Here is a 23,973-nt window from a genome sequence, read left to right on the forward strand (position 1 = left end):
CCAATTCCCGAGCACCTCCCGGCTCCAATCCTAATTCCCAAGCACCTCTTGATTTCGAGTCCAATTCCCCGAGTCCAAGTGCCCATCACCTTATGTTTCCTTTCCTTTTGGGCCCGACTAGGGTTGGTCCGACCCACATACCTTGGTTTCTTGGGCTGCCCCAACTCCTTTAATCATAGATTATTACAAAGGGATCAGGTATGATCGTTCCATTATGACTCTGGATTCTTAAGTTTGAATCATTTGACTGGTTGGTTTTGCTCCACCTCCATGTTTTAGTTGTGCACTAGCCAACTGATCTCCTCTAGAGAACTCAAACATTTCCTTAGGATTGCCACACCTTAGTTATGTTTCCCATGGCTAATAGTCAATATGACAATAAGCTTGAGTAAAAATGGATAACACTACCTGAGCTCGCACCCGCTTAATAACCAAATATTGAAATACATGAACCCTATTTATTAAATGCCCACTTTAGATGATGAATGGGTACTCACAAGAACCATACTGAGGGGGTGTTTGGTTGGTGGATTTGAGAATGAGGGAATGGAATAATAATAAAAGATAGTGTTTAGATTGTGGGTTTGAGAATGACAATTTAGGAATGATTTCCAAATTTATGGGAATCAACCAACCCATATAACTAAGTGGGTTTCATTTCCATTTCCATTTCCATTTCCATTCCACCTTATTATCTAACTCATACCCATAGTCCTACCCGTCATTTAACTAAACGCCACCTTAGATGAGTAAAATATGCAGGTGCTTATTATTTTCAACTTTAAACAAAACAGAATCTAACTTAAATTTGATTATTAAGTATATCAAATGCTCGAGCCAACTTAAATGGTTACCCACAGGCATACAGTTCTTGACCATCCATTGCCATTCCTACAAGCTATTTAGGTCATATAATGCTAGTTGTATGGTCTGCAATGAGTTCAATGTCATATTTAACATCTTTGCGCTTAAAGTAAGACTATTTAAACAAAATTAAATTAAACTAAGGTGAAAGAGACTTGACATAAATGTTTATAATTTTTATTTCTCAGTGTCATTCATGTTAACCATGCAAAAAAATTTGGTTCAAACCTCCGTTGAACTCTTATGTGAGGGTCTATCACCAATAATATTCAAATTTCTTAAATCACTTTTAATTATGTTAACTAGAGTTTTCTTAGCTTACTCCTCTTTTCAACTAATCTATTGCTTGTAATTGAATTTGTTAACTTAATTTCTCGTATTTCATGATCTATTGTAGCAACACCTAATTCTTCCCTCATAATCTATTTTATTGTATTTTTTATGGTAACGTCATAGATCCATCTTTTCATCTCTGCTACATTACATTTTGTTTTTGTGATTATTGTTTTCTAACAACCCACCTAACACACTAACCTATATCTAATTTGCTCCTACCAAGTAGGTACCTATATGCATTTCTAGGCTCTAACCTTGTGATTAACTTTACAAAATTGATGTAGTGATATTTTAATTAAACTCTTGTTGATTCTATGTCTATGAGAAATGGAGATAAGTGCATATAAATAATTTGGTTTTGGAAACTGACATGTATGAATATCAAATCTACCACAATTTTTCATGTGGCACTCCTTTGATGACATCCCATTCTGATCTTCTACATTACCACTGCAACTTGAATATGAAAGTCGAAGTGGTTTTTCTCTGACGTACGAGGTCATTAATAAGATTAGATGTGATAATGGTTCTCTGAGTCACTTGTGCTAGGCTTTACCTCATCGCACAAAATGCTCACATCATTTACAGAATTATTCCTTTTTTGTTCTTTCGTTATGCATGAGATTAGATTGGCACTATTATAGTCTAAATATGTTAATACTTTGTCATCATGCTAAGATCTACACTCCTCCACATCGACCAACATCTCCTAGCTGAACTATTGAACCTCAGTCATAGCTTAGTGGTTGTTCTTTCTTAGCTATTTTTGTCAACTAGAAGAAGCTGCCAGGTTAATTAATTTAGTTGTCAATATCACCACACTAAACTTGTAGTGCATTAGCTGATCTTGTTGGACCATGAAATCGACATCTGTTGTAACTTAGCAAGTTTCATCAGTGTAAATATATTAACTTACTCTTCTTGATTGAGGAGTTTGGAATACATGGAGACATGATGACAAAGTGTGACCAAAGGGATCTAAGAATCACTGTTAACAAGATGAAGCATCTTGCCAGCACTTCAAGAGACTTACCTTAGGTGACATATGACATCGCTCTGAAGGGAAATCATGGTGCAACGGTAAAGTCACTGCTATGTAATCTAGTGGTCTTGCAATGCAGAATAAGCCTGTGTACATAGACCCTTTTATACAAATATCCATTCAATTCATCTATGGATTTCTTAAACTTCTTGCAACTTGCTAGGCAACCAATTGTATGCTCTCCTCGGTTTTAGGAGCTGATAGAAACAAAAGGCGGCCTAGTGGTCAGGCTGAGGTTTGATTGCACTAGTCTAACTGAATATGTAATTGAAGTAAACTAAGGAGCATATCTAACCAATGAACCAAATATTTTAATTGTCTGGATATGCATCAAGATATATCTTATTCTAAATTATCCTTATGATTCATTAGATTTACAAATGTTGTTTCTTTCATTTTTTACTTTATAGTTCTGTATGTCTTCGCTATCTTTATTCGTCATGTTCTATACTTATTATGTTGCAACTTGCACTAATCGTTTACAATAGTGAATCCAGGAGCTGAGCTAATGCTCTAATACTAAATGTTAACATAGATTAATATACTAATCACAATTCTGATTGTTCATAGATATGGGTAGCTTGCGCAGACAATGAATTGTTACTTAGATCTTTAGTAACTTTAAGTCGAAATGACTCGGAATCATTACTTGATAGTGCTACTTACCAATGAGAACCAAATCAAATCTTCTGTTACTTGAATAAATACCCTTAAGTTTTTCTTATGTTCAACTGTGCTTAAGATCGGATTAATATTATAAATTGTTTTTTCCCTATCAAGTATTTTGGCTTCATAGCAACATTCTTGCTTTGCCAAATTTATTAGGACGTGCACACATGATCATGATTTAGCTTTATGCTCATCCATATCTAACACTATTTGAAGAATCTTGATTAGTTTATATTTTCCACCAAGTCAGAGAAAAAAACAGTTTCAAATTGTACTGCCTTTTTTTTTTAAAAAAAAATTATTTATCATTATTATTGTTTATTGTTTGTGCATTCCAGTTAATTGATGGATTACATCATTTGTCTCGTTCAGAATGCTCACACAAATTTTAAATAGGAGCTCAATTATAAGCTTGTCTGCTAGGTACTAAAGTAGCTGCCCTTTTTTAATGGCTATTGGATTAGAATTATTTTTGTTATTGTTAAGAGAGCATTTCATTTTGAAAAAATAAAATTAAAAAATCATCCATACTTATTTCTCACTTCAAAAATATTCTTATTTTAATATTTATTTAATAATTTTATTTGAAATTGTTATAACGTGTAGTAGTTTTGTTGGAAATTATTATAATATGTAATAGCTTTGACCAAAATTGATACACATAGCTATTTCATCAAAATTGTCATGGCACAATAGCTTTAGCAGTAGTTTTGATCAAAATTATTGTTATAATGATATTAAAGTAAATTTGATAAATTAAACAAATATATATATATATATATATATAATAGAGCATCAAATTGTCTGGCCAAATAATAGAGCATAAAACATAAAATAGGATGAAATTCTCTTATGCTCTTTTAATAATAACTACTTTTCTAGTCTTGAAATCGTACATGACAGATACAGCATAACAACCACGATGTATATCACTTAGTCACAAAACACAACAAATCAGGTGACTTAATCTATAATCATTAATATTTAGGACAAAGATTCCCCACAACAAATTAGGTGACTTAATCTATGCTTATTCGTATTTAGGACAAATATTTTGTAGGCTTCATTTATAGAGAAAAATACTATTTTTTTTTTGGATGTTTGTTCCAAACAAGTTTCTTTCAATCACCGTTGCATTCCATACATGAACCTTTCAATCTTATGACAATAAGCTCTTATAATATAAGATAAAATGATGTATAATACATCCGATCCTTATCTGAAATCCTATATATATATATATGTACACCAGTAAAATATGAGTTCAAACTTCAGTATTTTCATATTATACAATTTTGCCAATTTATTAGATATATAATATATTACAGTAGCATAGCCTTAAACATAGTAAAAACATTATTTTGACTTTTTTTAATTGTTTACTGTTGGGCCAACGGTGTGGATACAGATGAAACCGCCATCGCCACTTCAAGGCTGAGTCTCCGGCAACCGTCTGTGCCGCAGCTGTACGGTCAGAGGTGCCGCCATCTCGCAGGACAGTCGCAGCACCTCCGACTGGTCTACGCCGCCTTCCGCCGAGGCCGGCAGCCACTCGAACTCTTGAACCAGCGCTGCCACCCAGAGTTCCACGGTCGCCATGGCCAGACCTTTCCCGGGACACCCCCGCCTCCCTGCCCCGAACGGCGCCAACCGAAGGTCCGACCCCATCACTGAGAATTCAGCCGCCGGACCGTCCACGAAGCGGTCCGGGTCGAACCGGAGAGGGTTCGGCCACACGGCCGGGTCGCGCGCGATGGCCCACATGTTCACCATCGCGGTGGTCCCCGCCGGCACGATGGAGCCGCCGACGGTGACGTCTTCCATCGCCATCCGGGCCCACGACATCAGCGGGCCAGGCGGGTGCACCCGCAGCGTCTCCTTGATGACCGCCTCCAGGTACGGCACCACCATCTTCGCCTGAGCCGCCGCCGCCGCCGCATCCAGCTCTGCCTGCAGCCTCGCCTGCACCTCCCCGTCCATCACCAGGCGCGCCAGCACCCACTCTATCGTCACCGCCACGGTGTCGGTACCCCGGAATATCATCTCCTATTTAATTTCCAAATGATTTAATAATTCCAATATTGAGGGAATGGGGAGGGCGGTAAGCTTACCCACAGAATGGCGACCATGTCGGCGTCGGATAAATTTTCGGGCTCCTGCAAGGACAGCAGGACGTCGACAAAATCCCTGGGCGAGTCTACTGAATCCTCGGCCCGCGCGACGCGGTGCTCCGCGATGATGCGGGTGACGAACCGCTCGACCCGACCGACGAGCTCGGAGGAGCGGGCGCGGACTCGCTGCAGGTCGAGTCCGGCGATCGCCGGCAGGTGATCGGACCAGTTAAGCTTGCCGAGGAGATCGTAGCCTTCTTCCACTAAGCTCCGTAGCTCCCTCGTCTCTTTCGTGTCCTCCTCCACATCGTACTGCTTACCGAACACGAACCACATCACGTGGTTGAGCGCCGCCTGCTTGAGGATGCTTCGGACCTGGATGGGGCGCCGTGAGGCGGTGCGGCCACCGAGGGCGCGCACCATTTGGTCCGCGATCGCGGCGCGGTGGCCGGCGAAGGCGGCCACCTGCTTGGGAGAGAAGAGATGGGTGGCGGAGATCCGGCGGAGGGCGCGCCAGTAGTCGCCGTAAGGAGCGAAGCCGATGGAGCGGTGGAAGAGGAGGCCGTAGGCGGACTCACTCGCCGGCCGATCGGCGAAGGCGGGGCTGTTGAGGATATCCCTGGCGACGTCCGGGTCGCAGGTGACGACGGCCCGAGTCTCGCCGAGGCTGAACGCCATGAGGCGGCGGGCGCCGGGTATGGCGGCGGCCGTAGCAGCAAGCTTCCTGTGCGCGAGGCCGGACATGAGCCCCATGCTTCCGAACACAGGGAGCCCCCGCGGGCCGGGGATGGCGTGGTGCGCGCCGAAGGCCCGGCGGTGGCTCCTCCAGTAGTAGCGCCCCCAGGCGGGGCCACCGGGACATGCCCAGTGGAGGAGGAGAATGGCTAGCCAGCAGGCAGCCACCGCAGCAGCAACGGGGAGGAGGTGGGCGCGGATGGCGGTGAGATCGCTGCATTTGGCAGCGATGGAGAGCAAAACAATCGACCGACTCTCTACGACGGAATCCATTAGCAGTTGCAGAGTTACTTCTGTATGAAGGTGATAGCGTCCGGTATGCTTATATAGAACCAGGAAGCCAATCTAATTAAGCTTAAAAGATTAAAAAAACACACACCAGTAACACTAGGCACATTATTTAAATCTCTAATTACCCTAACTAATTAAGCTAAAAATGAAGTAATTAACAAAACTACCTATTTTCTTTTCTTTTATTTTACTCAAATTTTGGATATTTAATGGCTATTCAATTTAGCTAGAAGCATGCATGAATCATGCCAGTTAACTCTCTGTTTGTAAATAACTATTTGACATTGCTATCTTTCTTTATTTTTATTTTTTTTTCCTTTGGTGAACAATTTGATGTCATCATTGATCCTTACAGGTTCATCGATGAACTTTGCAAGCTTTGTTCTTTGTAAAAAGGTAAATCAGCATTAGGGATGTGATTATTCCTGCAAGAATGCTATGGCACTTATCTCAAACTTTGTTATATCTGCAGCAATTGCAGATCAATATATGAAGAAATCAGAAGGAAGTTTCTGATTCCTACAATGGTAGATGATTTTTTTTACCAAGTCAAAGGTATCACTATTCTCTGGCAGTAACGTTACTTTGAGTTTTAGTAGTCATGCCTCGAAATCTATGGCTTGTTAATTCATTTATTGAGTGACACCATCCTAAACAAACATTTAGCTTCTAGTTTCTCTGTTGAATTTTAGTAGTCATGCCTTGTCCTCATGTCTCCTTGGATATCCAGATCTATGGCTTGTTAATTCATTTATTGAGTGACACCATCCTAAACAAACATTTAGCTGCTAGTTTCTCTGTTGACTTCTAGTAGTCGTGCCTTGTCCTCATGTCTGCTAAGATATCGAAATCTATGGCTTGTTAATTCATTCATTCAGCGACACCATCCTAAATAAACATTTAGCTTCTAGTTTTGCTGTTGAATTTTAGTAGTCGTGCCTTGTCCTCGTCTCTGCTAAGGTATCAAAATTTATGGCTTGTTAAGTCATTCATTCAGTGAAACCATCCTAACTAAACATTTAGCTTCTAGTTTCTCTGTTGAATTTTAGTAGTCGTGCCTTGTCTTCATGTCTGCTAAGGTATCAAAATCTGTCTTGTTAATTCATTCATTCAGTGAAACCATCCTAACTAAACGTTTAGCTTCTAGTTTCTCTGTTGAATTTTAGTAGTCGTGCCTTGTACTCCTGTCTGCTAAGATATCGAAATCTATGGCTTGTTAATTCATTTATTGAGTGACACCATCCTAAATAAACATTTAGCTTCTAGTTTTGCTGTTGAATTTTAGTAGTCATGCCTTGTGCTCATGTCTGCTAAGATATCGAAATCTATGGATTGTTAATTCCTTCATTCAGTGACACCATCCTAAATAAACATTTAGCTTCTAGTTTTGCTGTAGTGCCAACTCATCTCCTTGATTAATTAGTGTAGAAGAGGGTGCAAGTTGCAGCATAAACAAGCTTTAATGCTCTATAATTCTTTATTCAGTGACTGCTCCATGAAGAAAACACCTTCCCTGATGCATGAGGGAGGCAGAGAAAGCTTCTTGAGATAAAGTATGGGACAGGCATCTTCCAGGAATCTAATCTAGATCAAGCTGATGGCATCGATACCCACAGAAAGATGTAATCTAAGAATAATCTAAGTGAGGGAGGATCTTGCAGCACATCCCGACAATCGAGCAGGTGCTTCTTGCTTCGACTATGTCTTTAGTTTATTTTCATTGTTTTCATATATGTCAGTATGTACCACTAGCACTAGCTTGTCTGCAATCAATAGTTTAAGGATAGCTGCTCTAGTCCCAGGATTGACAATTTAAGCTTCAATTCTTGAAGTGAATTTCCACCGAAAACCGTCACCTAAACAATCTAAGATCAAGCCTTCTTCACATGCAAAACAGATTAAGAGTTAGGCCTGAAACATCGAATCTCCTCTGGGCATCTTATGATCCTCTCTGATACTATTCTAAACATTTTTACAAAAGTTAACGGTGCCTCTCAAGTTACCATTGTAATTGTACTAGATCAGACTCTCATAATCAACATCATCAGCCTGACCTATGCCTCTGGCCTTTACCTCCACAAACTCAGGAGCAAAGGGAATTGGACAAATCCTTTTGAATGCACGTGCATATCGATTGCTAATTCATAGCCGCCAAGGTTGAATCGAACGCCAATTCGGGCCCAATCATAGCAAGGAAAGAAAGTATTTTAACTTTCGAATAGTAAGACAATGATTTCAATTTTCCTTCTAGGCCAACGGATCGATAAAGACCTCCCACCAGTCACCTAAAGTTGTATATTTTAACGAGGTATTGTTTTTTTCACAGTCACATAAGTATTCTACTTGCACAATTATGGTGTTTAAGCAACTTGGTGTCGATGGATATATACATACTCATACAAGCTAGCTAGATCGATACTGTAGTCTGTAGATGTTTCAATATTTGTTTTTGTTAAATGATGGAACCTCAATTTAAGGTCATTTTACTCAACAGTACCGTGTAGTTTATGGACTTCAAAAGCTCAATCTTGTTTCAGGGTTTAGAAGTGCAAAGCTTGAGTTGCTCAAACCCTAATAAACTGTGCATTATGCAAGTTTTGCAAGTGGTATTAAATTTAGTGGCTTGTGTCTGCTCATGATGCAAGTCTGAGGATTAAAATTTCAAGCTTGGCGAAGCAGAGAAGATAAAGACTGCAAGCTATGTATCATAAGATTAGTCAGCTGATGCAACCATTCTTTTGATTTATTACCTAAATCAGAAGGACTTTTATTCTCAGAGACTACACACGACATCAAGAGAATTAAGAAAAGGAGAGTCATCCATAGTTCAAAATTGACTACTCTCTCCGCAGTTCAAAATTGGCAGGTGAGGTTCCTGGTTGTTGTATTGATAGTGAGTGAATAATAAAATGCTGGTAGCTTCACATGCAAGGAAATGGAGATTTTATGTTAAAGCTTTAAAGTTTAAAAGAGAAATTTTATAAAATGACGGTTAGAACTGCTATGATGTATGGAACTAAATGTTCGATTATGAAGTCAGTACATAAGTAGAAAATGAGAGTTGTAGAAATAAGGATATTAAGATGGAGATACAATCATCTTAGAAAGAAAGTTGGAGTGTTTAAAATGATATATATATATATATATTCAAATTCAATTCCAAGCTCGAAAATACAAATAATTTTTGCTCAAACCTTAATTTGAGCCAAATCAAACTATAATTTGAAATAATTTAATTTCAAGTTCGGTTCGAGTTATTTGAATCTTAATTTGAGTATATTTAAATTAAAATTGTGTAAAACTAATTAGAGTTTGGTTCAAGTTTGGCTCGTGAGTGACTCGTAAATAATCAAACAAAAAATTATAATTTGAATTTGACTTTAAAAAATTATTAAACAAGTTCGAATTGGGCTTGAATTTGATAATTTTGAATATGAATCAAATATTTTTTGAGTTAGTTTGAAAAGTTTGTGAACAAACTAGATTCGTTTGCACCCCTATATCTAACTACACTCAGGGGGATAAAGACTTGATTATATTTCAAGGGAAGCAAGATTGATCATGGTAAAATTGTTGCCGTGTGACCTAGTAGTCAATGATTTGAGTTACGAAAATAATCTCTTGCAATGTAGAGTAAAATTATATACAATAGATTCAATGATTCGACCATTTGTGTTGGGGGCCACCCTAGTGTTAGTCTCCTATCTATCCATAACCTAACATTGACCATGCCAAAATGAAACGATTTGTAGGATGGTGATGTTGAGCAAATCAACTCAACCTCATCAGCAATTTACAAGGATAGATGGATGTAGCTCTCATGGCCTTCTTTTGCATGTTTGAAAGTGATGTATCATACAAGGAAGTAAAAGCTGATTTCGCTCTCTCTAAACGGTCCAATATCATTAGTCTCGTAATAAAATATAGACAGATAAATCAAGGTCCAATATCATTGGTCTCGTAATAAAATATAGACAGATAAATCAAGGTCCAATATCATTAGTCTCGTAATAAAATATAGACAGATAAATCAGGTACACAGCAAGCCCCTAGGAAGGAGGGTATTATGTGGTTGTCAGTCCCACGATTCGAACCCATGTCCAAGGAAACAATTCTGCATGTCTCCTGGGAACCAGTTGTGCTGCACCTCGGGGGCGGTGATGTATCATACAAGTTGTGAGAGCAAGTGTGTTATGTTTGAAGTTGAAGTGACTCGTAAGGTAACGAAGACGAATGGATCTCTTTTATGGACACTGATTATACATGAAAGAAGTTAATTGTATATTGACTTGTGGTTTTAAATGTAGTTCGGTATTGGTTGAAACGGTTAAAAATTGCTGATTTGGTAAGCCAGCATGGGGAGTAAACGGTTAATTCCTTTTCTTCTTCGATTCATACCTCGGAGCAAATAAAGTATAAATGAGAGAAGACGAAGTTGATGCACCACTCAGAGCACCGATGGTCGTGTAGAGGAGTGACTTATATTTGAAGGTAAACAACATCTTCCATCTTAGAATGCTTTGGAATAACATTGTCCCTTTCAAAATCAAAACTCTAAGATGATTCCAATCGCTCCGGATCGATTGGGTACTTCCAAATGATAAGATCGTACAATCCGATAGTTAAAATCGTGATTATGTAAACTATAACTGCTTCATCTCTGCTGCCATCATTTATCATTTATGTTAATTTCATACTGCTATTCTCTAAAGATGAACAATGAAGTACACCGTGCGTTTCTTGTGCCATGACAAAGACTGGGAGCTGAATCAGCTGATGATGACAGAGGGTGAGTCAGCAAACAAGTAGCCATTACTGAAATTTCTTAGAAATAAATATTTTATCATGTGGTTCTGGTACCATGCGTTGACTTACATGAAGTTTTTAGAAATAAATATTCCATTCTTTTATAATTTTATTCCACTAACCAACACCAACATCTTAATGTTTATGTCAAGGCCACGCCACTAATTTTGCAAGCACGGGTGACTACGAAAGTCCTCCCATTGCTAATTAAGAGATTTAAGATTTAAATTTTAGTTATTACAGGTAATTTTTTTTCCTTCCATGCAAATTGAGTTTAAGAATATAGGTCGCTAGATGAAACCTTTATAAGTATTTTTTATTTATTTTGATGGTTGATGAAAATTTTTTATGAAGATTATTATTTAGGTTATGTTATTTAAGTACACCGTGCGTTTCTTGTGCCATGACAAAGACTGGGAGCTGAATCAGCTGATGATGACAGAGGGTGAGTCAGCAAACAAGTAGCCATCACTGAAATTTCTTAGAAATAAATATTTTATCATGTGGTTCTGGTACCATGCGTTGACTTACATGAAATTTTTAGAAATAAATATTCTATTCTTTTATAATTTTATTCCACTAACATCTTAATGTTTATGTCAAGGCCACGCCACTAATTTTGCAAGCACGGGTGACTACGAAAGTCCTCCCATTGCTAATTAAGAGATTTAAGATTTAAATTTTAGTTATTACAGGGATTTTTTTTCTTCCATGCAAATTGAGTTTAAGAATATAGGTCGCTAGATGAAGCCTCCATAAGTATTTTTTTTAATTTATTTTGATGATTGATGAAAATTTTTTATGGAGATTATTATTTAGATTATGTTATTTAATTTTATTTGATTTAAGTAATGAGTGATCTCACATAATGAAACATGTCCTTCATATCAATAAATGAAAGGTAAAATCTGAAATATGATTATCTTAGTGTGAGATTTTATATAATTCTGGACTAATTCTAAATCCCCTAAATTAATATTCTAAAGATTTAATTAAATAATATTTTATTCCCATACAAGATTATATATAATAACTTAAATCAAACATATTCTAAATGTTAATCATGCAAGATTATATATAATAACTTAAATCAAACATATTCTAAATATTGTATATAAACTTTTGAGTTCTTCATAAAAATATCTCGATAATGGATATTTATTTATAGTTGCTAATAACGTAATATTCATCCAAGATGACATATTATAATAATTTTGAAATGTAACAACTCTACTATAATATAATATTATTAAATGTCCACACTGTATTAGGTATAAATCATTACTTTAATAACGCTAAGACTATTTTTAAAATTAAAATAAATTAAGAAGTGATGAAATATTATTTTGATGATAAATAAAAAAGAAATGTATACCATGTCATTTGAACTAAACATCCAGAAATTGGAATGCAATGGTACATTTCAAGAATATCGGAGTAGAGCAGTGTTCATCCTTCTAACTTCACATTCCACGGCGATATAGAATGCAATGTACATGTCACAGCTGAAATAGATTCTAAGACGCAGTGAGAATGATTGTAGCAGAAAATTAAGAACAAACAAAGTTCTTCCACAAACTTAAACTTGCGGTCTACAACCGCTTAGGTATCAAAAAGTATGATTTTGCTTTATTCATGGGGTAAATGTCGGAGCTCGGAAATAAACAACATATTGCAGTTCTAGCTTTTTATTCTTCAGAATGAATCTCTATTGCAAGTCATCCTCCTTGCCGTGGTTGTACACAATCTCAATCTGCAAACACAGAAAACCATTATGTTTATAAGTGACGAAAGATCTAAGTCTTTATGCACGCTACTCATATCATCGACAGAAAAGAGATACTAGCTTGCCATGTAAAGTAACACATTACTCACCCCTGGATATGGAGGTGGATTTCTACAGAACTTGGAACCGCCAGGCGCCCAAGGTACTGTAAAAACAAACAGAGAAAATGTTACCAAAGTATCAGTTTACTGTTAGCTATTAAGATACAAAGGAATCTCAACCAGTTCCATTTGTTATTTCTTTTCTTTGAGATTTTATTTACCTTTAAGAAATTCCAGAAGTTTATGGTGTGAATTCAAGTTTGTCTATTACTTTGATGGTCCCTAACATATTTCTGAAAGGTAACAAAACTTGGAGGTCACTAACTAAAGGATTCAATCTTCAGGTCTTCAGGTAAAAGATTCAACTTGAGATTAGTATTTAGAAACTGGTATTATACAACTCCTATCAGTGATTGTGGGAACAACTCAAGATTAATTGCAAAATGACCATTTTTCTCTAACAAGATTAACTACTGTCTTTTGCATGGCTAAACATGATTATGTCTAAGGCTAGTTACCATCAATAATTCATCATTATCATCATCATTCGATCGTGTTTGTCCTAATTATTTGAATTCAGCTGTATAGATCTTATTTTTCACTATTTACCAATGTTAACTCTAATAGAGACAATTCATCTCATCTATTAAATCAGCTAGTTGTTATTTGAACACGCCTATATTACCTCAAACTTTTTTAATCATTGTATCCTCAATTGGAGCTACACCTAATTGCTCTCTAGTAATGTCACACGTTCATCTACACCAATCATACATCCCTATTCAACTAATTGAATCCATGGGTTGGCTTAAGAAAGACCAATCTAGTTTGCAAATCTAAAACCGATAAAAGCATGACACTAAACTCATAGGAGAGCTACTGAAGTTGCAACTTTGCAATGATAATTACCAATGTATGGGTCTGGGTGCCGGAACTTCTCAAATCTTGCTTCTGCTTCTTCAATTAGCCTATCAATGTGGTCTAGATCCTCCTGTGAATTTGAACCATAATAGATCTTAGAATTCTTATCCGTAACTGAGAAAGTGCAATAATGACTTTAGTAGTGTAACAAAATGAATTATATGAAACCATAAAGAATAATATCACAATTACAGTAAAATCAAGTTAAATTATATATACGATAATGAGACATTCATATCTTCCTACCCTACTTCTAATATTTCAGAGGGAAAGATATAAATCAGAGTATGAAATTCACAAACATGCCAAATCATCATTCTTGAATGTCCATCTAAGTTGCCACCAAAAAAATTAACCAAAACTATCAATTAGTAAAATGAAAGATATATATCATGCAAATTAATCCCAACATAGATTACAGATCAGCCTATATAACCAGTTAAGCCGCATAATCCCGTTTATAAGATTCAGATTATTGTGAGGATTACAGCAATGAACAAACAACTATAAGAGGGGAAACGAAACATATATACACAGGTTGTCCAACTTTACAGTTGAATCGTAAGATAGAATATGTTGGTTTGCACACATATTATCTGTTCCAGCTCTACATCCGAGTTATTATTTTGGTTCAGATATTTATTACATTTAATCCAAGTTATCATAAACTTCAAACCAACCAAGACAGATATACAACGTTTTAATTTGTTGGATTGTGAATTGCCCAGGCAAACCTTTAAAATATTTTTAGAAAATTTATTATCCAAGTTCTGCAATTCTACACATTCATATATGTCATGTTCACCCTTCAAAATTAATCTATTCTACACGTTCTTTTTGTTCTGCTAGCAAATCAAGGAATGTAGAAACTAAAAAATCTACAGAAAGTTTGGTGATTCAAACAGCCAAACAAAAGGACATGTGAATAGAGAATGAATATTTTTGATGCAAAGGGCTTTTTCAACCTGCACCATTATCTGTCTAAATGTAAAAGAAAAAACATCAAATGCAAGTTCAATGATTGATCAGTCTCAAAAGTGCAATCAAAGACTGGCCACTTCATGAAATCCATAAGAAAATTTATGGAATAGCATAATCTTACTTCTCAGATTAAATATGGAAAAGCATTCTCACAACTAGAACTTGGCTAAACAAAATGAATACTTGTGAAAAATTATGAAAGAAGCAAAAAAAAAAACAGTACCACATGTTTGTTGGCTTCAAATTCTTCTCTTAGGTCTGATGCCTGAGGATGAAAATGAATTAGAAGAATACAAAATTTCATATGATCAGTAAGTAATGATAAACCATTAGTAAAATTCCAGCTGAAACAAATACAAGGCCTTACAATAACATAGAAGCACTACCACTATAGAGAATTTGACAAATATTTCCGCAAATATGCATTTTGTCAATATTAACAAGGTAAAGCATGCGATTGAGGATGAAAATGAATCTGAACAATCCAAAATTTCATATGATCAATAAGTAATGTTAAACCAACCACATACTGTCTGAAGACATTAGAAAAATTCAGAAGCATCAGCTGAAACAAAATACAAGGCTACATAGAAGCACTACAAATATGCATTTTGTTGGAGTTGTAAGGTTGTAAACGTAGTCCCACATTGAAAACACATGGGAAAGATCATGGGTTCATAAGAAAAAAATATCTCTATTGGTATGAGGCTTTTTGGGTAGAGCTCAAGAACAAAACCATGAGGGCTTAGGCCCAAAGTGGACAATATCATACCATTGTGGAGATATCATACCACGAGCTAGAGCCATGATCCAAGATCGAACAACAAATTAGGGGAGACCCTGAGCAGGTCAGTGACCTGATGCTCGAGAGGAGGCCCTGAGCAAGTCAAGAGTGACTCGATGCACGAGCGGAGGCCCTGAGCAGGTCAAGAGTGACTCGATGCTTAAGGGGACCTGTGGTCCTTTGTTTGGGGGGGGGGGGGGGGGGGGATTGATTGCAAACACAGTTCCACATTGAAAACACATGAGAAAGACCATGAGTTTATAAGAAAAAATATTTATATTAGTATGAGACTTTTTGGGTAAAGTCTAAAAGAAAAACCATGAGGACTTAGGCCCAAAGTGGACAATATCATATCTGAAATCTTTTGGTCCTAACACATTTTACAGATATTGAGAACTTGATAAATATTTCCAACAAATATGCAGTTTGTCAATACTGATAAGGTAAAGCATGCGATTGAGGATGAAAATGAATCCGAAGAATCCAAAATTTCATATCATCAGTAAGAAATGTTAAACCAACGATATATTGTTCGAAAACATTAGTAAAATTCAGAAGTATCACTGAAACAAATACAAGGCCTTACAATGACATAGAAGCACTACCAATATGCATTTTACAAGCATTGAGAACTTGATAAATATTTCCCACAAATATGCAGTTTGTCAATACTGACAAGGTAAAACATGCGATTGAGGATGAAAATGAATCCGAAGAATCCAAAATTTCATATGATCAGAAAGTAATGTTAAACCAATGATATATTGTTCGAAGACATTAGTAAAGAAGTATCAGCTGAAACAAAATACAAGGCTACATAGAAATGCATTTTACCGATATTGAGAACTTGATCAATATTTCCAACAAATATGCAGTCTGTCAATACCGATAAGGTAAAGCATGCAATTGAGGATGAAAATGGATCCGAAGAATCCAAAATTTCATATCATCAGTAAGTAATGTTAAACCAACGATATATTGTTTGAAGACATTAGTAAAATTCAGAAGTATCAGCTGAAACAAATACAAGGCCTTACAATGACATAGAAGCACTACCAATATGCATTTTACAGATATTGAGAACATGATAAATATTTCCCACAAATATGCAGTTTGTCAATACTGACAAGGTAAAGTGCGATTGAGGATGAAAATGAATTAGAAGAATCCAAATTTTCATATGATCAGTAAGTAATGTTAAACCAACGATATATTGTTCAAAGACATTAGTAAAATTCAGAAGTATCAGCTGAAATAAAATATAAGGCTACATAGAAGCACTACAAATATGCATTTTACAGATATTGAGAACTTGATAAATATTTCCCACAAATATGCAGTTTGTCAATACTGACAAGGTAAAACATGCGATTGAGGAGGAAAATGAATCCGAAGAATCCAAAATTTCAAATGATCAGTAAGTAATGTTAAACCAATGATATATTGTTCGACAGCATTAGTAAAATTCAGAAGTATCAGCTGAAACAAACAATTGAGGATACAACAATCGACGTCTCCAGATTGTGCCATCATCGAATCGGAAGGAACAACTTTTGAATATAATGCTAGAGCTAACAGGGAAATGAATGAACTTGAATGCAATTTCTTGGGGAAATAGGGAAAGAAAAGCTATGGATCAGAATCAAAGTGAGATCTGTTGTCTGCGTAAAATAAATCAGGCACAAAAACGGCCCACTCCGCTAGATCTAGCCCTAGAGCGACACAACAAACTGAATGTAAAAGAATTCACGCCAGATCAATCATCCATGCAAATGATCGTTGCCGATTTAGCCTAGAAACAAATGAGCAAAGGGGGAAGAGGAGACGGTACGCCTTGGTAGAAGAGGTGACGGTGGACGGCCCAGTTGAGGGCGTCCTTGAGCCCTCGACGGTAGAGCAGTCTCACCCGCTCCTTCTGCGCTGATCGCCGCGCCAAGTAGCTCGCCACCGCGCCTGCGCTGCTCATCTGTGCCCTTCCTTTCGCCGCCGCTCGTCTCTCCTCTGTCTCTCTCTCTCTATCGTTTCAGATCGACGGGTTTCCCACAGGGCACAGCGAAGAGTGAATAGAGCACTGCCAACGAAGATTTTCTCTAGTGCCCGGCCCATTAAAGTTTTCCTAGCATATCGGCCCATTAACATAATTGCTCAAACTACTAAGAAATAAAAGGGCCTGAATAAAATAGATAGGCCGAGTCAACTTTTTATATTATTGAAAATTATTTAATCAAGTGGCTAAAATTATTGTTTTATTTTTTTAAATTCGTCCGGAGGCCTCCGGTGATTGATAAATGGTCAAGTTACTGGGTGTCGAACGAGGATATCTTCCGGGTGGTCTCCGACCGTCTGTTCCGAATAAAATTTATAATCTGATGGAGACGGTGAATCCAAGAAAGGATCACAACCATTTGCGGTCGGATCACGACTACGATCCAACCGTAAATATGAATGACACATCCCTCAGATAACAAAAAGTGATCTAGGAGATCCTACCTCGTATCAATTGTAATCAGCTCAATTATAAATATTATATAAATTGGTTCAACATAATTAAAATTGTAACGCTTTTTAACAATTTAATTAAAATTGCTTTATCAAAATTGAAGAATTTTTTATTAATTTTAAACAATTGTAATACGTTAATAAAAAATATTTAATATAATAGTTTATATTAATAATATTATATATAGTAATTTTATTTAAAGTAAATTAATTTTATTTATATTATAGGAGATACGGCTGTGTAAACCTCTCTTACTATTCAAGCCCAAATGCCAACACGTGTCATCTGACTGCTCAGTTTTCGTGTCCGCACCACGGCACGAACATTGATGCCCAAACTCCACTTATGCGCCCTGCTCCACCTCCGCCAACCACAGCCTCACGCTGAGATACCATGTACTATTAACTCGTACTTCTTCCTCTCACCCTCCTGTGCTGTAGCCAGTTAGTATTGGGTAATGCAACATGGCCCACCGGACCTACTGAGGGGTATTCTTTGGGCAGCATTTGACCCGGAAGCCCGAACAACTTGTGGCTGAGAACCGCCCGGGTTTCTACTCCTCTCTCGAACCAGTCAAATAGGAGGCCGCCACGTGGGCCTAGGAAAAAAGATAACGAAGGGTAAATCAGTAATTTGATCTTTTCTGGAACATGTTCGACGCTTTAGCCGACGGAGGAGACTCTACCAAAAAAGGCCTCGCCGCCGTGCTCCGCTCCGCCATCGCCACCCGCCGCCGCCGCCGCCGCCTGGCGGATCCGTTCGTCTTCCTCGTATCTTCCTACGTTCGGAGGTTCTGAGCGGTGAAGAGGGAGGGAGGTGGAGGAGGAAAAGGGGGTGATTGCGTGAAAGCGGAGCGGTCGCAGGGAAATGAGACGGAGGGAAGATGCGGACTATCTGTGACGTATGCGAGAGCGCTCCGGCTGTCTTGTTCTGTGCTGCCGATGAGGCTTCCTTGTGCCGGCCATGCGATGAAAAGGTCCCTTCTTGGTCTCTATCTGTTCACTAATTTTTTCTTTGGGTGTGATGTTTGGATACTGGATTTACTGATCCATGGGTTTCAGTATTCGAGTTCATTGAGATTTTGGTTGCCTTGGGGTGAATTCATGGTATTGATACCATGTTGTCTTTGGATTGTCTGAACTCTCAAGGGCTGCAAAGTTGCAAGGTCATAGAAGAATTAACTGATTATAAGTTATGTGGAGTAGCTCTTGTTAGATGTTAGATCTGAGTTCAGGGGCCATTTTTTTGTGAGTATCTTACTTTATGGAATTTCGAAGCTTTTGCTTGGTTTGTTGGAAGGAGCTATGTAGAACATCATGTGAGAAAACAACAGATATGGTACTGAATGTGAATTCCACTAAAGAATTAAAACATTCATGAGTTTGAATGACTGTAAGTTGATGAACGCTACATTACTTCTAGCTAAGAAAGAAAAGCACCAAGTAGGCATCAGGGGTTTTCACAGGGAATTTAGTTTTTGAGCTTGGAAGGTGCATTAATTGAAAGGTGCTAGATTAGCAGATGCATTAATTTGAAGCTCCACGAAGAGGAGGCAGCTTTAACGTCATTTATTTTGTCCATGATAAGGTCTCATAGAGATTGTTGGTAGTATGTACCTGATATCTGAAAGATTGGCAGTTGCAGTGGTAGATAATGTTGACCAAATTGGCCCTGATTCTGCTTTCTTGAATATAACTTAAATGTCTCAAATCATGTTAATTTCAGGTTGAATTTGGTTGATGCAATTAGATCAATTTGGTTTTAATATCAAACTTGAACATTTGATCATGCTGCTCTTTTGCAATCCTTCAGAACATAAGTTTTCAAGATTTATGCCAGATAGGCTATGATTGAATTCTTGTTTCATGATGCAATTTTCATATTGGCGTTACCTATATTCTGAGCGTTATTCTCTAACTTTTATGCTTCAAAAAAGATTATCTCAGGGCCTGAACATTTTCAAGTTTTATCCGCTCTTGCTTGCATGCATAAACATGGTTCGTCTTCTTTCTCGTACTTAATGAGTCTGACAGAGTACTGAATACTGATTACTAGATATGTCTCATCTTCTGAGCTCCCTAGTATAACAAAACAATATTCCTTTAAAGAATCTCTGTACATGTTGGCTGACAGCCAAATCTAAACTGAGGTTGTCGTCAAAGATTCAACAGCAGACAAATGACATCCTACTTTTGGTTCTTTAAGATTGATGATGCATCTAAACCAAGGAAAGTCATGGATTATCCTATATGCTAGCTGGAACAAAACAATCAGTTTTGTGTTGCATAATTCTTTAAGTGACCAGCACTTGTAAGATTGACCTCAACTGGTTAACCCATAAAGTTTGAAGCCTGATCATATTGGGGGATGCTAATGATAATGGTGAACCATTTTGGTTATATGCACTTTGCGATCCATTTAGGTTGTGGACAATGTATGACACCATCTCCTGCTGCAGGACAATACCCATGTCACTTTGTTGTTGGGAGTATAATTGCATAATAGTTTTCATGAATAACTGGCATATGTGTTTGTTATATGATGAATGTGGTGCTAAAATTTCAGGCCTTTATTCTGAAAGCATGAAAATGTCTTAATCAATACTTACCAATAAATTGATGTGAAACTCCAATGATTAGTGATCAATAATTTACCTGAAAGCCTAAATTTGTCATGCTACAATACACGACTTGTCTTATCTATAGCAGTCAACAGCTGTTAGATACCCTAACTAAAGAGCAAAATAACAAAAACAAAATAGGGAAGAAAGATTATGGTCCTTTTGCGCTGCATGCATTCCTTCTCGATGGTTGTCCTGGCCATGTCACCCTTGTGGTTTGTGTTGAACATAAAGAATTTTATTCTCATTCAATTTGTGAGATATTTGGTGTGTTTGCTTGTATCAACTTCTTTTATATGCATGTTTGCATCTAAATGTTGATGTTCTATGTCATTGATGAATTATTTTCACTCTTTATTTGGTTTTGTCAACTTCAACATGACTCGTATGCGCACAGTTTTGTTGCTTATAACATGAATTCACGCATTCCTCCCAATGGGACAAATTCTATGGAGCTCCCCTCCATAAGTAATCTACACTGATCCTAAAGATCATTGTGCATATATCTTGTAGTAGTATTATGATTGTTAACATTCTTGTATGCCGTGTACTACTTTTTCGTAGAAACGAAACCTATGTACTGCGATTTTGGATGCCCATTTACTGCAGTTTCAGCGTTCACATACTGCAACTTTTTATCAATTACTCTGCAAACGTCAGTTTTAAATGCTCATATACTACAATTTCAAAGGCTTTATGCTTTTATGTTTGTATTAACAAAACCTATATACTGCGGTTTTAAATGCCCGTGTACTACACTTCCAAAGGTACATTACACTTTGTATAGATGAAATCTATTTTGCTACTATTTTAAATGCCCAACTGTTTCAAAGGCCATTTAATACATTTTTTTAACTAAAAGCCATGAGAAAAAGCATCATACTCTGACCTTTCAAGTGTGTTATTGTCTGATGGAGCCACCCTCCATAAGATCACTTATGGAAGGTGGGCTTAGCTGAGTTGGTAAGTGGCAGGTTGATTGCCACATGAGGTATTGGGGTCGAATCTCGGGACTGGCAAAGCGTAAATCCCTACAACCTGTGTAAACTCACCCCACCTGCCACTTGCCTTCTCAGTCATCGTGATTTACCTCCTCCGTGTTGGTCCTAGGGTGTGCTGGCGGGGGCGCTGGGGCGAGCGTACTCGCCTTTTGCCACTAATGGAAGGTGGCGGCTATAGAATTCATGTCCTTACCTATGCTCAACTTTTTTCGTATCTAATAATGTAATTTTATTTTAAAAACTTGAAATTTATGTTAGATTAAAATGATGTGAGATTTACAGGTCCATATGTGTAACAAGCTTGCTAACCGGCATGTACGAGTAGGACTTGCTGACCCCAGTGAAGTTCCTCGTTGTGACATATGTGAAAATGCACCTGGTATTCTTATTGCATTAGTTGGCATACCTTAGTATGTTTTGACTCTAACTTGATCACTCGATATCCATGTAGCCTTCTTTTATTGTGAGATAGATGGAAGCTCCTTGTGCTTGCAGTGTGATATGATTGTACATGTAGGAGGAAAGCGAACCCATGCAAGATATCTAATGCTGAGGCAAAGGGTTCAGGTCAGGCTCAGTTAAACTTTTCCAAAAATATTCGGATAGATGAAATCTGAGGATGAGTGTTTGTGCATGTAGTTTCCAGGTGACAAGAGTGGTCATGTCGAAAATTCCACAACCAAGGCAAAAGACCCAGTGGAATATGGGAGGGATCACAGAATGGTGATGAGGGAGAAAACACCAAATCACAAGTCATCGTCTGCGCCTGCCTCAGACGCTAACAATGAACCTAATGGCAAAGCAGATTCTGAAATGATCGATCTCAATTCTCGTCCTGCTCGAACTCACGGGCAAGCTTCCAATAGCCAGGTATGGATCTCGAAATGTTTTTCTTTTGGCCTGGTTTGCCAATGAACAAATTTAAGTCTGGACCCCTTATTCGAAAACCCAATTCAAATTTTTGAACATGAAACAACTCTTAATAGACAATATCTTGTATAAAATTGTGTCAAAATCCACCAATACACTCTTTCAGTGTATTAATATCAAGTTTGATACGAAGTATCCTTCATCTTGGTGAAGGAGTTTGATGGATTGAACATTTGCCAATTTCTTATCCGTTCATCTTTTGTCGAGTTGTTTGTTAAAACAACTTGACGATAAAAAGGTGAGAGGAGAAATTTCCAAATAAGGTGCCCAGATTAGAAATTCTTTCATTAACAATCTGGGTAATTTCACTGACATTGATTTCTTTCTTGCTCCTCGAAGACTCAACAAATGGATCTCGCAAACAATAATAACAACAACAATCATGGCATGCTGGGCATTGGTTTGGTTCCCACTGGTCCACCCAACGCATAGAGCCAACGGCGATATGTTTCGACAGCTTGCTCGTGTATATTATGCTTTAATTTTTGTTCTTGGTTTCCTACTATTGTCAGCTGAACCATAGCCACCTCAAACTCTAATCTCTGTCTAAAGAACATGCTCAGGCATTTGCAATTGCTGCTAGTTTTCTCTTGTATCCTAACTGTGATGCTGTTTTCGCAAAATATGGGATTTCATCGAGTTCAATCTGTCGAACCGCATGCTATTTTCACTATCCATCGACTGTCTTTATTTACGGAAATTAGAAATGTTTTTTTTTTGGTTTTGTTTCTTGATTTTTTTTGTTAGTTTACCATCGTTTTTAATAGTGTATTTTGAGTTTCATCTCTTCTTGTGTGTGTATGTGTATGTATAATTGTTGGAAATGTAAATGCAAATAGAGGCCGATGAGAATGGTCTCTTAAGTGCATGGGAGCTTAGTCCCCACATTGGGGTGTTTGTGTTTTGTGGTTGATTTATATTGTATCACAAACATTGATGTTGTGAATATATATATATATACACACGAGAGTTTAATCTCACGCATTGGCTTGAGGGTGCAAATATAGAGTTTGGAATATATTGAATCAAGTTGGCTCGTGTGCGTGTGTGTGTCGAATGTTGGATTGATCTGACTTAAGAGATTTGGCAGCTTGGGCACTCGGCGTTCCTCTCTTGAGTCCTTGGTTGACTCGGAGATTCAGCTGCTTAGACACTCGGTAGCTTGATCATACAAGAGCTCAACCTTTTTAAGGGAGTATTTGGGAGAATTTGTACTTATTTAAAAGTAATTCTTATAGAGATTATTTGAAGTTAATGAGAAATTAAAATATGAAGTGTTTGAAAATAGAAGTCTAAAATTAATACAAGATAAAGTTGGAGTGCTTGATAAATAATTACTTTCGAGCTTAAGTTTTAGTTAAATGACAACAATATCTTTAAACTATATAAATTAATCTTTTTTTAATTATCTAAATATAACTTTGATACACTATTTGTTTATATAATAATTATTATATTTTAAATATTGTATCAAAATTAATTTTTTAATAAAAATTATATAAAATTAATAAAAAAAATTATATAAATATAAAAAAATTTGTATAAGAAATTCTAG

At 37.2% G+C, this 23,973-nt stretch overlaps 3 protein-coding genes and 1 long non-coding RNA gene across 4 annotated transcripts; 2 read left to right on the forward strand and 2 right to left on the reverse strand.

The window, feature by feature from the left end:
* Positions 1-4,171: 4,171 nt before the first annotated feature.
* On the reverse strand, positions 4,172-6,030 carry LOC121971361 (cytochrome P450 78A9-like). Its single transcript, XM_042522595.1, has 2 exons — positions 5,023-6,030; positions 4,172-4,957 (listed from the first exon to the last, which is right to left on the reverse strand). The coding sequence occupies exons 1-2, from the start codon at positions 6,028-6,030 to the stop codon at positions 4,340-4,342; spliced, it is 1,626 nt and encodes a 541-aa protein (XP_042378529.1). The 3' UTR covers positions 4,172-4,339.
* On the forward strand, positions 5,884-9,111 carry LOC121971362. The gene is made up of 5 exons (XR_006109119.1): positions 5,884-6,073; positions 6,404-6,444; positions 6,521-6,603; positions 7,534-7,730; positions 8,586-9,111. It is a non-coding gene; the product is annotated as an uncharacterized LOC121971362 (long non-coding RNA).
* A 3,181-nt stretch (positions 9,112-12,292) lies between these two features.
* Positions 12,293-17,441, reverse strand: LOC121971363 (NADH dehydrogenase [ubiquinone] 1 beta subcomplex subunit 9-like). The gene is made up of 5 exons (XM_042522596.1): positions 17,199-17,441; positions 14,807-14,848; positions 13,591-13,672; positions 12,730-12,785; positions 12,293-12,607 (listed from the first exon to the last, which is right to left on the reverse strand). Exons 1-5 carry the CDS (start codon positions 17,331-17,333, stop codon positions 12,563-12,565), a joined length of 360 nt encoding a protein of 119 aa, XP_042378530.1. The 5' UTR covers positions 17,334-17,441; the 3' UTR covers positions 12,293-12,562.
* Positions 17,442-18,519: 1,078 nt separating this feature from the next.
* Positions 18,520-23,063, forward strand: LOC121971365 (B-box zinc finger protein 19-like). Its single transcript, XM_042522597.1, has 5 exons — positions 18,520-18,843; positions 21,771-21,867; positions 21,940-22,055; positions 22,128-22,358; positions 22,758-23,063. The coding sequence occupies exons 1-5, from the start codon at positions 18,751-18,753 to the stop codon at positions 22,848-22,850; spliced, it is 630 nt and encodes a 209-aa protein (XP_042378531.1). The 5' UTR covers positions 18,520-18,750; the 3' UTR covers positions 22,851-23,063.
* The last annotated feature ends 910 nt before the right edge of the window (positions 23,064-23,973 follow it).

The sequence above is a fragment of the Zingiber officinale genome, chromosome 4A, assembly GCF_018446385.1.
Source record: "Zingiber officinale cultivar Zhangliang chromosome 4A, Zo_v1.1, whole genome shotgun sequence".
Classification (NCBI taxonomy): domain Eukaryota; kingdom Viridiplantae; phylum Streptophyta; class Magnoliopsida; order Zingiberales; family Zingiberaceae; genus Zingiber; species Zingiber officinale.

Bases quoted from the DNA above. Each gene is read 5' to 3' on its own strand.
- LOC121971365 (XM_042522597.1), top strand. From the start codon at position 18,751: ATGCGGACTATCTGTGACGTATGCGAGAGCGCTCCGGCTGTCTTGTTC. The intron at 18,844-21,770 runs GTCCCTTCTTGG...TGAGATTTACAG, and splicing joins GCCGGCCATGCGATGAAAAG to GTCCATATGTGTAACAAGCT. The intron at 22,359-22,757 runs GTATGGATCTCG...TGCTCCTCGAAG, and splicing joins GGCAAGCTTCCAATAGCCAG to ACTCAACAAATGGATCTCGC.
- LOC121971363 (XM_042522596.1), bottom strand. From the start codon at position 17,333: ATGAGCAGCGCAGGCGCGGTGGCGAGCTACTTGGCGCGGCGATCAGCG. The intron at 14,849-17,198 runs GTACCGTCTCCT...TTTCATCCTCAG, and splicing joins GTCACCTCTTCTACCAAGGC to GCATCAGACCTAAGAGAAGA. The intron at 12,786-13,590 runs GTAATTATCATT...TTGTTTTTACAG, and splicing joins GCACCCAGACCCATACATTG to TACCTTGGGCGCCTGGCGGT.
- LOC121971361 (XM_042522595.1), bottom strand. From the start codon at position 6,030: ATGGATTCCGTCGTAGAGAGTCGGTCGATTGTTTTGCTCTCCATCGCT. The intron at 4,958-5,022 runs GTAAGCTTACCG...GAAATTAAATAG, and splicing joins ACATGGTCGCCATTCTGTGG to GAGATGATATTCCGGGGTAC.